At 39.9% G+C, this 17,303-nt stretch overlaps 1 protein-coding gene across 3 annotated transcripts in view; it reads left to right on the top strand.

Annotated features, from left to right (window-relative positions):
- NAF1 (nuclear assembly factor 1 ribonucleoprotein) overlaps positions 1-16,501 on the top strand; it is a 62,261-nt gene extending 45,760 nt beyond the window's left edge. For all 3 annotated transcript variants that reach the window (XM_045019964.1, XM_045019963.1, XM_045019965.1), the window contains 3 exons: positions 5,046-5,097; positions 10,816-10,921; positions 15,724-16,501. In XM_045019964.1, the coding sequence (XP_044875899.1) occupies positions 5,046-5,097; positions 10,816-10,921; positions 15,724-16,178 (613 nt within the window). In that variant the 3' untranslated portion in view covers positions 16,179-16,501. The remainder of the gene's footprint in view (positions 1-5,045; positions 5,098-10,815; positions 10,922-15,723) is intronic.
- Positions 16,502-17,303: the final 802 nt, after the last annotated feature.

Below are 17,303 nucleotides of genomic sequence, written 5' to 3'. Positions count from 1 at the left end.
TTACTTTAAAAATGGGTCCACTAAGAAACTTAGCACCCTGTGTTAGACAACTGTTGTGTCCTGAGAGATCTTAATAAAGGAACTGTTCAAACTCTTCAGGCTTCCCATATAGTTATAACTTACAGTTCATTGGCTACCTTTAAAGAAGTTTTACAGGATTAAAAGTCATTTTTTTCCTTTATTCTTCATAACAGAAAGTTTCTCCTTCAGCAGGCCCTGATAAATTGTGTTATTACAGAAAACTATTAAACATCACCCTCTTTCAAAATGATTGACATCATATAGCTCACAAGAACAGTGAAGTTAGAGTCGCCATTAGAAAAAAGTCCTTTATGAAAATGGCCACTGTCTCCTATTGTTCCCAAAGGGAATGAAGCCTAGATGCTTGAGGAAAGATTGTGACTCCTGACACATTCCACCTTCCCTCAGGTATCTTGGCTTTTCCATGAGGAAAAAAATTGCAAGTCAAATGTTTTTGGAAACAAATATCTTCTAATTTGAGGCTACAAACACTATTGTGTATGAATCTTAATTGTATGGTTACTGCATAAGATGAGGTTAAGGTGCCTTAATTGTGTATTTTCACATCTTACTGTGTTTGGATATCTCTTAAATGGAACCTTAATGTTGAATTTCTTGGGTTTGTAATGCTTGTTGTTGAGACAATTACATCTATTTTACCATTCGTTTACCCATGTACTTTACCTTAAGGAGTTCAATATTTTATCTGGGAATATAATAAGATTACACAATTTGGCTTTTTAAAGACGTTGAAGGGTGACCACATTTGCTATGAGAAGTTATAATGACAGATGCAATTTCAAATGAGTTCCTAACAAAGCAAGTACTAGCGATTCAATACACAAAATGAAATTTGGTTAAAATTAGATTTTTAGATGGTAGGAATCAAGCTTACCTAGTGTTCTGAATCCCTAACGTGAACTGGTAGTACACTTCTGGTGAAACAATTCATGAAATTTGGATTCTTGAGCCAGTTTTGTTTTGATCTTAAATCTTAAATACCGTATATACTCAATCATAAGCCAGTTCATTTATAAGCCAACACCCCCCCCCCCCAGATGAATAAGTAAAAATGGAAAATTTTTATGACCCATTCATAAGCCGACCCTATAATTCAGGGGCAGCAAACTTTGGCTCCCGGGCCATGAGGATAAGCCGCTGGCGGGCTAAGATGGTTTGTTTACCTCGAGCGTCCGCAGGCACAGAGGTAAACCTAAGTAAACAAAGTGTCCCGGCACGCCAGCTGCTTACCCTGGTGGGCTGGGACAGCAACTGGTGGGGAATTTTTTTTGGGGGGGAGGGGGAGAAGCTGGGGGTCAGGGGAGTAACCCCTGTGACCACCCCCCACATGACCCAACCCCTAGCCCGGGACCCCCACACTCTCCCCATCCGATCCCATCCCTTCCCACCTTATCTGGGGAGGACCAGGGGAGGATGTCTCTGGCCTGGCTGGAGCTGCTCTGGCAGGCTGGGCAGCGCAGCCACAGCATGTTCCAGCGGGTTGGGCCAGGCAGCATGGCCGCAGCGTGCTCCGGCAGGCGGGGCGGCGCGGCCACAGCCCACTCTAGGTGGCGGGGCCGAGTGCCACGGCTGCAGCTTGCCAGCCCCGGAGCTGCAGCTGCTTCAGAGGCTGGGGGGAGAGCAGCATGGCAAGAAGCGGAGAGACTCTGGCCCCAACTCTTCCCTTCTGGCTGTGCTGCCTCTCCTTGCTCCCTCTGTTGTGGGGAGGGGCTGTGTCCCACCTCTCCCTCTCTATACCCGTTCATCAGGCGATCCCCTTCTCTGGTGCTTCCCTTTTTTACTAAAAAAAAATCGGCTTATGAACGAGTATATACAGTAGTCATTTTCATTATCTGCTCCATCTTGATAGAAGACATCTCCCTCTTTAATGTTAGTTTTTGTAGAGTTTAAGGCCAGAGGGAACCATTAGATCCTCTAGTCTGACCTCTTGCATATCACTGGCCATTAAATTTAATCCAGGTACACCGATATCTTTTGCATCTGTTTCTTCCTTATTAAGAGTTTGAATTCATCCTCTCAGTTAAAACTCAGTTTTAAAACTAGCTTTTATTTACTTCTTAGATAATAAATAATACTTAACACTTACATAGTGGTTTACATTTACAAAGTGCTATAAAAATATAAACTAGTTTATCTTTCACAATATCTCTGTGAAGTAGATAATTAAGCATTCTTATCCACAGTTTATAGATAGAGACACTGAGATAGAGTGGTTCAGTGATTTCACCAGGCAATACAGTGAGGCAGTGGCAGAGCTGGGTTCAGCACTCTAAGGTATTTGATTAGGTGAAATCCACTGAGTAATGTTGCATTAGGCATTTACTAGTCTATCTTAATTCTCCTGTGGGAATTTCAGTTTTAAGATTGCTTGCAGCCACTAATACAGCTTTAACTGTATCCATATGCTTTGATTCCAGGCTAGGTTAGGCTATACTAAATGTGAGGGGAGGCAGAGGCAAGCCAAGACAAAAGGGATAATTTTAAATGTTTAGAAGTTTAAAAGGAAAAACCCAAAACCGTAGCTGGAAAGTAAATAATACAGGATATTACCAACTATTTATAATAATGAACTGTAAGTTAACAACACATTAACTTTTGTGAGCTTGTGCACACTTCCTTGCTTTGTACAGTTAACACCAAATGCATCATTAACAATTACTCTCAGTAGTATATTGTGTCACTTCAGAGAGGAATCAACTTTTCCTCCTCTTCATTGTAAGTCCAGCTCCACTCTTGCTGTCCTATCTTTTGCTACTCTTCAGCTTGTAGTGCTTGTTAAATTTGTTGTTCCTGTGGTTGTATTTCTTTTCACTGAGTTTATCCACAGGCGTAGGCTTCTTCACTTTAGTGTCCCCTTACTTCTCCATTATGTGCGTTTGAACTGTATACTTTCAACAGATGTTCAGACAAGTCATTCTCTGTTCATTTACTTTAGATCATTGGTAGGCAACCTGCGATGCATCAGGGTAATCTGCTGGCGGGCTGCGAGACAGTTTGTTTATATTGACCAGGCACGGCTGCTTGCAGCTCCCAGTGACCGCAGTTCACCGTTTCCGGCCACTGGGAGCTGCAGGAAGCGGTACAGTCTATTTTTTGGAAAAGAACCTGAAATGTGTATCCCAGGAAATATTCTTAAGAACATTTAGAAGAAGGAGGGAATTCCTGCAACTCTGTATTTGCACTCAAAATGTATAGATTCTGCAGTATATGCATTCCTATGGTAACAGAATTATCAGTCTTTGAAGACAAGACCAAGGACTCAGTAAGAGATAAACAAACAAGTGGCCACTATGGCCCTCATTACATATAATAATAATCACCACGCTGTACCCTACTTTAACTTCCTCCTCCCACGTATCCTTGCTTTCCACAGAGCGCAGAGACTGCTCATTCTGTGTGCCACCTGTGGGCCAAACGCACCAAGAATGGCAGGAAAGGTTAGGACGAGATGGGACATAATGGTATATTGGAGAGTTTGAAGGGGTGTATCTGTAAGCATGCTCAGTGCAGACTGGAGGATTCTACCTTTCTGAGATAGCATTCCTCCCATAGCACAGTTTGAGGCAATGTAACTGACCCATCTCAATTTGGTGCTGTGACTTAAAGGGATAATAGAACTGTAATACTGCTTTCTAGAAATCTCTATTGTACTTTGCACAAGCCATGGCTTACCACTGAAATAGAACATTAGCATAAACAAATATCTTAGCAAATATCTTGGTATTTCAGATCAAAGCATTTTTTTTAAATTATTTGTAAGCAATGTGGAGAAAGATATTTTCACCATTTAAAAAAGGCTTGCATAAACTTTCTCTCCAATATCATGATTTAAGTTTACCATATAGTATTTTTTTCACAAATGGATGGTAGTACAATTTAATTTTTCATACCTGCTAATTTGCAGAAGACTGACTAGTGGAAATTCAGGGACAATCGTCAAGTTGACCATTTTTGCATTTGCTTTTTATGTTGATATCTTTGGGTTTTTTTACAGACTTTTGAGTGAAATTTAACTCAGGACTGGTAATTGTTCGTCTTCTGTGTTAAGCAAGAAGTGTTTACTTTTGTTTCCTTAAGCCATCTTTCTATTGTGCCAATAAGTAAACTGCAGAGAAAACCTGCTAAAACAGTTGAATGAATTCTCCAGCTGGTGGTGGATGTGGGTGTGAGGGGTTTCTAATAATAGAAAGGGGAATGAGACGAAAGTGATAGCAAGAGGTAGTGTATGATCATTGTGGTTTGAGGAAAAAGGGGAGTGTATATGTAACCCCCATACTTTCTGGGTGTGGTGCTCTGTCCCATCTAGTGGCACCAAGTCCACTGAGAGAGAGAGAGAGAGAGATTAATGAGTCTGTTCTACAGCCTTAGCTAACAAGCCAGTTGGCTTTTACCTCATGCAGTAGAGGCTCATGCACTAAGCTCTCAGGTTCCATCCTGCCTGCTGACGACCGGGGTCTGTTGGCATTACACAATGGTAAGCACAAACCAGAAGTGGCAATACGGAGGAGGATGAGTTGGTTGGACACAGGGCCATAAGTAAGAAGAACCTCCTTTTAACATTAGCTATTCCTCCAAACTATGCTGTGCCATTGTCAAAACAGACCCTTAGGAAGGAGAATGGCCATACAACAGGTACCCCAGTTTACTGTAACAATTTGGCTTTAAAAAATATTTGAAAAAGTACTCAGCCAAAGCTTAATATTAGCTATATGAAGCCTTCACTTTTCACTCAAAGTAGGAGCATTGTAGAAATGGTGTGTAGTAACTGCATGATCTACCGAGCTGTGAAATATATTTCTAACTAGTTAGAAACTGTTTTAAAGACGAGCTTAAAATTCACTTACATTTTATTCAAGGTGCCACAGCTGCCTATCTGTTATCTTAGTGTTGTTTTTTGTAAAGTAATTACTTTACATAAAGTCACAGAATTAGGAATCTCTTGTTAACCAGTTAATTAGATTGCTATTAAAAGCTTCTCAATATCTTTGTGTCTAATCTTTTAGGGAGAAAGGATCTGATGCATCATGGCAGCATGACCAAGAGCCACCACCTGAGGTAAGTTTTAGTGGATCACCTGGTGTCTACTTTGAATTTGCCTTTAGTGCCTATGGAGAAGATATCTCATCCAGTGTTCATGGTGCTACTCCCCATGTCTTTACCAATCATGGTAATACAGCTTGGATCACTCCTGCTTTTTGTCTAGAGCCAAGAAAGCAGACAAATTATATCAGATATCTTTGGAGCAGATTTTATATTTCCATACACACCCTGCATCTAATTCACTGATAGTGGCTGCTGCTAGTAGCAGGTTGAAGTATGGACAGGCACATTCCACCTCTGCTGATAGAGAGGGAAAAAAAATTAATTCTCTAGGAAGAAAAATGTTCTTTTCTTCCTCTCTTGGTATTAGGGTGGCAAACTACCTGTTATCAATTCCAAAGATGGCACTGAGCGTGCAGGATTTGCTTGATGACAAAAGGAAACTGGCAAATGCAATCCTAACAGAGATTCAGATTCTGGCAAAGCACAGTCTCTGGACTTCATTTGACACCTTGAACTCTTTTGCTAGAGCATTGACGTCTACTGCTACTCTGAGGAGACATGCTTAGCTTTGTTCCTCTTCTTTGTCTCGGTGCTAGAATTAAAATGGAAGATCACCCCTTGGAAGGGGTTAGTGTTCTCAGTGAAAAGATGGATGAGTTGCTGAAGAAGACAAGATTGATGACCTGCTCTTTGGGCTTGATTTCTTCTATTAGGAATAGACCTTTTACTCCTCCTTTCTGTTATCAGACAGCATTATCTGCAGTCATCTTTGGGTTGTTTCTCATCATATCAAAGACATCAACAGCACGAGCAGGGTATGTCATTTTAGAGCCAGCATAAAAAGTGTTGTATTTTTTTATTTATTTTTTAAATCGAGGTCTAAACATAAGCAGTCTGCTACCTCTCCATCATCTTTGTTGCACACCAACCCTGAGATTTGATGCGAGTATCAAGTGACCAGAACTAATCAGCAAGGACCCTTCACTTCCTCAGTTTGGAGATAGGCTAGTCCATTTTATCAGCAAATGAAGGCTTATTATATTGGAGGAATAGGTCCTAGAAATTATAGAAACCACTATGCCATTCAGTTTGAAAACCTTTCAGTTTCCCCTGCCCTTCCCTTTTCACTGAACTGTCTCATGAGGTTATTCTACTTTGAGAAGTGCAGAAGTTACTTCTCATAAGGGCTGTAATGAAGGTATCCAAACACCTGAGGGATCAGGAGTTTTATTCAGGTTACTTTCTGGTACAGAAGAAGTGGAGTGGTTCATTTAATTTTAAATCTAAGAAACCTGTACAATTATATTCGGAAATTTCGGTTCTATACATTAACTCTTGCCTCCACTTGCCTCCACTTTCAGTCATAGATTGGTCTGTGACTCTTGATTTAAAGAACATATTTTCATAAATATCATAGAATCATAGAAGATTAGGGTTGGAAGAGACCTCAGGACGTCATCTAGTCCAATCCCCTGCTCAAAGCAGGACCAACCCCAATGAAATCATCCCAGGCAGGGCTTTGTCAAGCTGGGCCTTAAAAACCTCAAATTCCACCACCTCCCTAGGTAACCCATTCCAGTGGTTCACCACCCTCCTAGTGAAATAGTGTTTCCTAATATCCAATCTAGACCTCCCCCACTGCAACTTGAGACCATTGCTTCTGTCATCTGCCACCACTTAGAACAGCCTAGCTCCATCCTCTTTGGAACCCCCCTTCAGGTAGTTGAAGGCTTCTATCAAATCCCCCCTCACTCTTCTGCAGACTAAACAACCCCAGTTCCCTCAGCCTCTCCTCGTAAGTCATGTGCCCCAGCCCCCTAATCATTTTTGTTGCCCTCCACTGGACTCTCTCCAATTTGTCCACATCCTTTCTGTAGTGGGGGACCCAAAACTGGATGCAGTACTCCAGATGTGGCCTCACCAGTGCTGAATAGAGGGGAATAATCACGTCTTACGATCTGCTGGCAGTGCTCCTACTAATTCAGCCCAATATGCCGTTAGCCTTCTTGGCAACAAGGGCACACTGTTGATTCATATCCAGCTTTTCATCCACTGTAATCCCCAGGTCCTTTTCTGCAGAACTGCTGCTTAGCCAGTCGGTCCCCAATCTGTAGCAGTGCATGGGATTCTTCCATCCTAAACGCAGGACTCTGCACTTGTCCTTGTTGAACTTCATCAGATTTCTTTTGGCCCAATCCTCCAATTTGTCTAGGTCACTCTGGACCCTATCTTGCTGAGGGTGCCGTCCATCCCATCATCCAGATCATTAATGAAGATGTTGAACAAAACCAGCCCCACGACCGACCCCTAGGGCACTCCACTTGATCCTGGCTGCCAATTAGACATCAAGCCGTTGATCACTGCCCATTGAGCCCAATGACCTAGCCAGCTTTCTATCCACCTTATAATCCATTCATCCAATCCATACTGTTTTAACTTGCTGGCAAGAATACTGTGGGAGACCATATCAAAGCTTTGTTAAAGTCAAGGTACATCATGTGCACTTCTTTCCCCATATCCACAGAGCCAGTTTGACAATCATTTGACAATGATTGAAAGTACCTTCATTTTGTGGCAGCAGAACACTATTTCCATGACAAGGTGCTGCCATTTGGCCTGCCCACAGCACCAAGAGTTTTTACTAATTGCCTCTCCGTGGTTGCAGGTCAATTGAGAATGCAGAGTATTTCTGATTACTCTTATTTGGATGATTGGCTATTAAAGGCTGACATTTGCATGGATCTATTAAGCCTCTTTGCTTTTACAACCACCCTTTCCTCAGACATGGGACAACTTCTGAATGTCAAAAGAATCAAATCTCTGTCTAACTCAGAATTTTATTCATAGGTTCTATATTTGACTCAGTAACCTGGAAAGCCTTTCTACCGGAGGACAGAATTTTTAAAAGATATTGCAATATATTTTAAACATTCAGATATGCAAGTTCGCAGATAACACTAAGGCCTTGGCTACACTGGCGCTTTACAGTGCTGCAACTTTCTCGCTCAGGGGTGTGAAAACACCCCCCTGAGCGCAGCAAGTTACAGCGCTGTAAAGCACCAGTGTAAACAGTGCCCCAGCGCTGGGAGCGTGGCTCCCAGCACTGTAAGCTAATCCCCTCGGGGATGTGGAGTACCTGCAGCGCTGGGAGAGCTCTCTCCCTGCACTGGTGCCGCAACCACACTCACACTTCAAAGCGCTGCCACGGAAGCACTCCCGCGGAAGCGCTTTGGAGTTTCGAATGTAGCCAAGCCCTAAGATACTAATCTTTTCTCTGGGTTTCATGGCAGCTACTACTTACATGTCTCAGAACGAGGCCAGTATAGCATTGGATATCCTGAGTATACAAACAAATCTGGACAATCTTCAAATGTTGTTCATTGTGCCTTGAGACATTCTGGACACATTGATGTGGTAGTCAGCAAACATTTTCAGAGGTGTCCAGTTCAGTCGCCTGTTGTTGGTGATCGTAACTTCATATGTGTCAACAGATGTTTGGTGAGGTGAAGGGTGCATCTGAACCAACTTAAAGTTTGAGGTCACTGGACTTTTCAAGAGAGAGGCTTGCACATTGTGTTGGACTTGAGCCATTTGTCTGGCCCTCAGATCATTCCTCCCTCACTTGGAAGGTTTCTGCAAGTAGTTCTGCTATGTGTTATGCCAACAAATGTGGGTGCTCACCCTGCTAAGCTATGTGCAGAGGTGATCAGGTTATGGGACTGGTGCATTCTTTGTGACATTTATCCAGTGGTCTTGCATTTAGCAGGACAGAACACAATTACAGATTATCTCGATAGAGACAGTTCTCAAATGTACAAATGGTCACTGAAGGATCAGTTGATTCAGAGCATACTTTCCAGTTGGGTTCAGCAAGACATGGACCTGTTCACTATGAGCTTCAACAAAAAGTTTCGCCCTTTCTGTTCAAGTGCAGACAGGAACAGTCAATCCATATCAGATGCTTTCATTCTACACTAAGGAAAGGGGTCATCTGTATGCTCTAACCCCCCTCCCCCCCCCCCCACCCCCTTGATTCAGAAGGCAGTGAGAAAGATAAGTCAGGATAGGGTAGAGATGCTTCTGGTTGCTCTGACTTGGTGGTATCCGCAGTGGTTTATGGATCCCCTTCAGCTGTTCAATGGGGCCTTTGTACGTCTTCCTCTGTCTCAGCAAGTGGGCAGGATTCTTCATCCAGACCAGCAGTGCTTTCACCTGATGGCCTGGGTGATCAGACTCTGGCTCTTGAGCAGACATGTTCCTCATTGGTTTAGGATATACTGCTTAATTCTACAGAGGTGTCTATTAGAATGTGTTACCATTTGAAATGGACCAGATTTGTGGCTTGGATGAAGGGAAAGTCTGATTCTCCTGTCTCAGCTACCATACCTTTTAGAACATTTAATGCACCTTAAAAACTAAGGGGTTATCCCATTCAGCTGCCAACTGAACTTTCAAATAGATCTCTGCTTACCATTTTTTTAGTAGATGGTAGATGGCTGCTTGTGCATAATATGGTTAAGAAGTTTATGAAGGGGCAATGCATTATGCATTCACCCTCTGAGAAATCTTGTCCCTCCTTAGGATCTTAATTTGGTTTTAGTTACACTCGAGAAGCCACCTTTTGAATCCTTGGATGAGTGTTCCTTATTATTTGTCAGTTAAAATGGAATTCATTATTGTCATAACAGCAGCCAAAAGGGTGAGTGAATTAAATGTCTTGATGGCTGATCCCCCTTTTATGTCCTTTCACAAATATAAGGTGGTTCTTAGGAATGATCCCAGGTTTTTGCCAAAAGTGGCTTCTGATTTTCACATCAGACAATTAATTTGATGGTATTTTTTTTCCAAAGCTGCACATTAATAAGGGTGATCTGTTTTACATACTTTGGAAATAAGAGCTCTTGCATATTTAGATAGAACTAAAAGCTTTTGACAATCATCTAGATTATTCATGTTTTATGCTAAGAATCACATGAGTTATACAGTTATTCCCAGACTATTTCTAGATGGATTAAAATGTATTGTTGAATGTTACATATTAGCAGAAATTCCTGTGCCTGCGACAGTACCATCTCATTCCACTAGAGCTGTGGTAGCTTCTATTCTTCACCTTAAGCAAGTGTGTGTTACTGAAATTTGCAGGGCTGCAACCAGGAGTTCTGTACACACTTTTGCTAAGTATTATACTCCCGATTTGGCCTCAAGGTTTGAAGCTAGATTCTACTTATGCTTACACTGTTAAATGTTATCAGACAAACTCTTAAAATTCACAATACACTTCTATCAGGCCTAAATATGCCTTTACTGCCAATATACTGTAGAGGGTTTTTCTGGCCAGTTCAAATTTTGGAATGATGAATTATTAGCTGTGTGATAACTGGCTTACCCTGTTACTCATTAACTTCTAATGAGTAAAAATACATTGTAGGCAGCATCCAGTAGCTATTAACAATATTACATCTATGTTTTTACACATATATAGTTAGTTATTACATCCAAAAAACTAAGTTAAGCATTCAGAAGTTAGGAAATGATAGAATTAAAGTTGCCTGTGAAACCTTAATTTTAATCCCTTGTGCATATATATTATGATACAGTCTGTAATTACTTGATCAAACTATTTTCCAAAGGACCTCTGTAAGGTATTCTAAAAGTTAAAATGTTGAACTTTAAATATATAACAACTTTTTGATAATTTTTCTAAATAATATCTTTTTCTACTTTTCTAAGGCCTTAGATTTCAGTGATGATGAAACGGAGAGGCAGAGAAAACAAAAGAAAAAGAAAGCTCCGAATCAAGAAAGAAAGAAACCTAAATCAGAAGTGAATGAATCAAGTGAGTAAATACCATAGAGAAAATAAATGGTTTAACCTCAATCCCTCAGACCAAGTCTGAAAAGCATAGTGATAGAGATTTCTTTAAATTTCATACTGGTTTAATATTGGAGCTTTGGTACATTTCATCATGAAATCTTTCATTTTTTTAAAAAGTTGTAATTAAAAACACATGAGGACACATCCCTTAAACTTGCACTATTTGATACAGATAAACACACTAATAAGTTTTTGAGGAGATTGTTTTGCTAAATTATCACTTTTTTCTATGTAAATATACATAACTAATTAAGTATCAGCAGTACATATAATGAATATTCTAAATTGTCAATTTACCTACTATCCAAAAATGAAAAAAGTAAGAAACATGGTTAGGAATGGAATTCAGTTCTTTACTCCATAGCTGACAGTAGCTGAGAACACATTGGGGGCAGCTGTCATGAACTCTCACAAAAGGAGTAATGACTCATTAGCGGCCCTCTCTAGAGAACATTTATCAAAACTGACAGACTGCATGGGAGCTGCATCACAGCCACCTTGGCTAGAAGGACATAGTTGCCTCAGTGCAGAGCCATTGAGTAGAGAGAGAAGACCCTACCCACTAAATGAAAACGTTTAATCTTGATGAAGCACTCAGTTCATCATTTACAGTAACCCCTCACTTAATGTTGTCCTGGTTAACGTTGTTTTGTTATTCGGTTGCTGACCTGTTAGAGAACATACTCCTTTGAAGTCCTGCAGTGTTCCCTTATTACGTTGTATGGCCCCTCCCGTTCTGCCCGCCTGGCGCTGCTGCCGGATAGTGGGGTGGGGGTGCGGGGGGCTTGCTCTGTTCTGCCCACCCATTTCAGCTGGGGAGTGGGCAAGTCCCCACCCCACTGCCCGGCAGGAGCACTGGGCAGGCAGACCGGGGCAAGCCCCCGTGCCCCGACCCCGCTCCCCAGCAGCAGTGCCGGGCGGGCACAATGGGGTAAGCCCCCATACCTCCACCCCGCTCCCCGGCAGGAGCCCCAGGTGGATGGAACAGGGCAAGCCCTGCAACCCGACCCCACTCCCTGGCTGGAATGCCCGGCGAGTGGAGCAGGGCAAGCCCCCATACCCCGATCCCGCTAGGCCACTGCCTCGACTAAGCTTCACAATCAGTGCAGTATTAAGTTGTTAGTATAAAATTATTTAAAACTTATCCTGAGTGTATATATATATATAATGTCTTTTATCTGGCAAAAAAAAATTCTCTGGAACCTAACCCCTCCCCCTCCATTTACATTAACCCAGTAAGTGTACATAGTCTGACAAGGATTCTGGTGTAACTGAAATTTAAATAATCTCATTTCTTTACTGGAAAAGTGGAGGATCTGTTATATGTTGATGTATCTGCACAAATGTCACAAACGCACCAAAGTTTATTAGAATAGTCTAACCCTTAAACCATTGGCAAGAGTTGTTCTTGATGCATTATTCTAGTGGTGGCCTGGAATTTGCAAGAGTTCACCATTGTTTTTCTCTTTTGGTTTTGAGTCTGAAAGCCAAATACAAACATAACTCACTAAACTGGACCAAAGAATTGCTATCAGATGAGCTTAAATATTTACAGATTAAATGAGAATTTTATTGTGAACTAAAAATATTAGTTTGCTTAAGTATTACATTGTCTGGAAGATTATATATATACTTAATATTAAATTTGCATGTGTGTGCAAACACTACATAACCGTGTACACGTTTAGATTGAATAAATGGGCCCAAAGAGTCAAAGCTGTTAACATAACTCAGTTAGTGTTCAACAGTAAATATTTTAAACCAGGTTCAGTGTTTAGTAGACAGAGACCTCAACCTGCTTAGTGCCATGGTGAATGCCATTAAAAATCCTACTAACCTTTTATTAAAGATACAGAAACGAAGGAAAATCAGTTAAAGCAATTAAAATGTAAAGTACTAAGTAAGGCTTTCATTTTAACAACATCCCCTGTTCCCTTCTCCTGAGCTGAAGAGAATTTTTAGAAGGACAAAAACCCTTGTTTGACAATCTTTTAGATGATATCCAAGACAGTAATAGCTGTCCTTTTTGGGAAAAAGAGAGGTAATGAGTTGTGATAGGCTGGGGCTGTTATTGCTGCTGCTGTTAAAGTCTGATCTTGTTTCCTAAGAAGATATAAGACAAAAACACAGAAGGGGAGAGAAGAAAAACAAAGAGGGAAAATGCAGCTTCTGTCCCTGATGTTGACTTTCACTTGCAACCTCACTTCTGGAAATACACAGTCTTATCAGCCACACCAAGCCTTGGCAACAGCATTGGGCTGTTCAGGGCATTGCTGTAAGGTGCTTCTTTCTGGTCATGGGCTTATAGCAGTGTTACAAAATATGCAGTCTTGGTTTTTATTAGACAGAAGGCAAAAGGAGAGGGATAGGGAAGGGAAGAAGTAAGGTGGGGAAAGAAAAGGATACATAGAAGCGTTAAGTAGTTGGCAAAGTCTAACATCCCCGAAAGTATTCAGGATTCAACTGGAGCTGGTGATGTCATCTAGCGCGCTCTCCCTCTGTCTCAGTTTGTCTTTCAAGTTCAGGATAAGAAGTTCTGGGATCCCAGGAGATCTTTGGAATGGCAGCCATGATGGGAAGCTTGTTTCAGTCGTCATTGGCAATCAGCTGCTGCTTTTGCTAATTTTTTTTTTAAAGTCTTGTTTTTAAGAACCCCGAAAGGGAGGTTTGGATGGAATAGTCCATTCTTTCAATATTTTTGTTCACCAGTTGTTAGGCCTAGTTTCCGAAACACCAATTTTGGCCTGTTGATTTTCAGTTCCACACTTTTCTTGTTTACCAAGCATGATTTTAACATAGTCTTTGAGTTATATCACTAGGTCTTTTTATTGGGACTAATTGAGTTTTTCTATTTTGCTTCCGCACCTTTTCACATCAACATTTGTTGTTATAAATTGTGACCTCTTATGAACTCACTCACTTTTTTTTTTACAGTTGAGCTCATAATTAACCTGTAGTCTCAGTTATTACAACAGTAGGAATGTCAATAAAAATGCAAATTCCCTAGATGACTAATGCTGAATCTTGTGAATATTTTATGACCAAAAACATCCTGATAATTTTCCTTTTGGTGGAATAATAAGATCAGTTTTTTTAAATGTACATGCTTTTAAAATGATCTTCCACAGTGAGTCAAAATACCGTTTAATTAAGGGCTCCATGGCATTTTTTGTTATCATAAAAATCGAAATCCTGATTAAGCCTCATATGTGCTTACTCTGATAAACTAAATAATTAGAGTTAATATAGAGGATATCCTTTGACACTACCTTGCATGAGACATGTAAAATTTAAATGGTAAAATCAAGATTTGTCATACTGCTGTTGATAAATTGTATAGTCAATTGCTTGACCGCACTTTGGTTTGGTATGAAATGTATTCAAGAGGCCAAATGACCATTTTCAGTCAGGTTCATTGCTAAAGAATATTAGTTTCAGAGAAGCTGTCTTGTGCAGGTGTTGTTAAATTCAACATGCACACAAGGTGTGCTCCCAAAGTTACACATTTTAACTAGGAGTGTTTATCATCCTATAAATGATATTGCAAGTTACAAAACTTTTTACATATCACTAAAATCCACCAGTTTGTCACAGTTCTTTATCTTGTTGTTCTGTTCCATCCTTATTCTTATTTTGGATACTAGTATTTTAGATACTGGTTCATGAAGGTACCTCTTCAGCTTGTACCATGTCAGAACATTAATGTATTTTCCCTTTGGTACTTTTCTTGTGTTCTAATGCCAAAGATGAGTTTAGCTTTGTAAAGTGATACTTAGCGTAAGTGAACAGGCTTATAAAAAGATATAGGTCAAAACAGGCCCTGTAACTGCTAGGAAAATATATATATATATATATATAAAATAAAATAATGTTATATTGATACTGTATGCTTAATGCATATTAATATATGTGGAATCAATGGTTCACGTTGATAATGTGATATAATTATAATTAGCCTTGCATATATTGGTCGACTCTATGCATAAATACTGTGTCTTGGCTTCTTATCTTACCAAAATGTGGTGGTTTTTTAACAGCTACAGGCAAATTATTGGGTTTATTGGATTTACCCAGTAAACAGTTGGTGGTTTATTAGGTAATCCAGTACCAGTAATCTTAGCAGTGTTCAGTGGAGTTAAAATCTGAAAACTCCTGCACAGAATCAGAACACAAATTTTACATCTTCAGCTTTATATTTTTTCTATTCAAAACAAACTCTTAAATTTTATTGTAAAGTAAACTTTAGCGTGTGCTATTCATAATTTGAGAATCCCTATGGTAAATAAACCAATGAGCATGCTGAGGGGGGGGTTGTTTCTTCTTTTTACTACTAATTTTCAATCCTTCAAATCCTACAAGAAAAACCCACTAAATATCACTGTTGTTTCAGCATTGTTCCAAAAACAAAACAAAACAAACAAAAAACCTAATGGAGTTTATTTAACATTTTGTTTACAAATGGTAATTTATTGACCACACTAATCACACAGATGTTTAAAAGATACCTTACAGTTCATATGTTTTATTTTTTCATCATTTTTAAAACACAAATAGGTCAGCTGATAAGCATAATCTAGTCCTGGTTTTGAGTTTGTTTAAATGTGGGTGGCATACTTTTATGTTTAATTTAGATTTTAAAGAGGAAGAGAAGACCACCTGTTTTGTCAGACTTTTAGACTAAACTGTTTTAAATATAGTCCAAGTTCTAAAATTTGAATATTAATACTAAAAAAAAAAAAAGTAATTCTGTGGCTATTTTTTAAGGTGAGAATAATGAAGTTCAACATCAGCCTATGCAAAAGCCTACTTCAAATTATTCAAGAGGATATCGTGGCAGAGAATTTAACCCTGGCTTCTCAAGGGACAGGTTTCCTCATCCATCTGTTAATCCAAGCGTCTCAAGACCACAACTAAGAGCTCCGCACTTGTACTCTTCAGATCACAGGCTACATCAAGAATCTGCAATGTTTCCACAGCCTCATAGACCAAAAAATCCCATGATGCTGCAGTATCCTTTTCCTCCTCCAGGATATGGACCTGTTGGTAATGAGATGCATCACTTTCCACCCCCAAATCCAAACATGATGTGGACAGGGCCCAACATGTACTCTAACATTTATAGTCCACCATTCCCATTCCCCCCACCCCCTCCCCCACCCCCGCCCCCACCACCTGCTTCTCCAAATGGTCATCCATCTCAGTTTGGACCTCACAGTTAGATGAGAATTTTCATGACTGAGTGTACAATGAGTGGCAGATCTTGGAAAACTATGGCTTTCCCACCCACAAACCCCAAAATGTTTTGTGATTGCTATTTACATTTTATATGAGGGAGCTTAAATTATGTAGAAGAACAAAATAAATCCAGAGTTCTAATGCTAAATAGATACAGCCTTATGCAGCAATATCAGACGTACAAAGACTGGTGTTTCTTTTGATAAGCCCATCTTTAAAAAACTGAAATATATTGAATAATGATTTAACTTTGATATGTAGTAAGTTTGAAGCATTCCAGGAATTAATAAACACTATTTTTACATTGTAACTGTCTAGATGTGTTTTTGTAGCAACTTTTAAACTAGCATTTAGATAAAGTATCTATCTGATAGAGGTGCGAGAGGAAATATTTGCTTTTGAGATGAAAATAAGGCTGTGTTGACATAAATACCATGATGACTGGTCCAGAAAAATATTTTAGGAAAAAAACAAATATTGTAGTTTGTATCTTACCTGAAAATGTTGCTTCTGTACAACTTGTTGAAAAATATTACATAATTCAGTCTACTTTCATCACATTCTAAAGACCAGTAGAAAGACCACCTTTCTAAGAGGGTACTGTGACAGATACTGCAACTACATGTAGTATCTCGAGGGACCATATTGTATTAAGTTCACGAATGCTTTATGAATCACTGTGGGCCAGGGATTGTATGTAGCTCCACTGCGCGAGTGTTACTACAGCTCCTCCAGGAAATAAAAAACAGTAGGGAGGTGATTAAGGCAAATCACTCAGGCTGCAACCACTTCCAGAGAATTATCAGCCCCTGTGTATGCTGGTTCAGACTTTTTTTTTTCCAGAGAGCAAAAAGGGTTTTTGGTATAAAACCAATGAGTTTATAATGACAATGGGCCCTCTTTCTGATCTAGCAAATGGACAGGACTTTTATGCAAATGGGACCCCAACTCTTGTGGAAGGGTTGGAGAGACTTACTTACTAGGGACCCATAAGACAGGTGGCTTCTGATAAGCTTTTAGCATCTGTAGCAGAATTTTTATTGTTTTTTATATGTTTTCTCTGTAAAGCCGTTATCCTGAGACTAAATGTACTTTGCTTTGTGAAAGCT

The sequence above is a fragment of the Mauremys mutica genome, chromosome 5 (genome assembly GCF_020497125.1).
Source record: "Mauremys mutica isolate MM-2020 ecotype Southern chromosome 5, ASM2049712v1, whole genome shotgun sequence".
NCBI classification, from domain to species: Eukaryota; Metazoa; Chordata; order Testudines; family Geoemydidae; genus Mauremys; species Mauremys mutica.
Note: the sequence above shows the minus strand (reverse complement) of the source record. Positions and strands in the feature narration are given on the sequence as shown.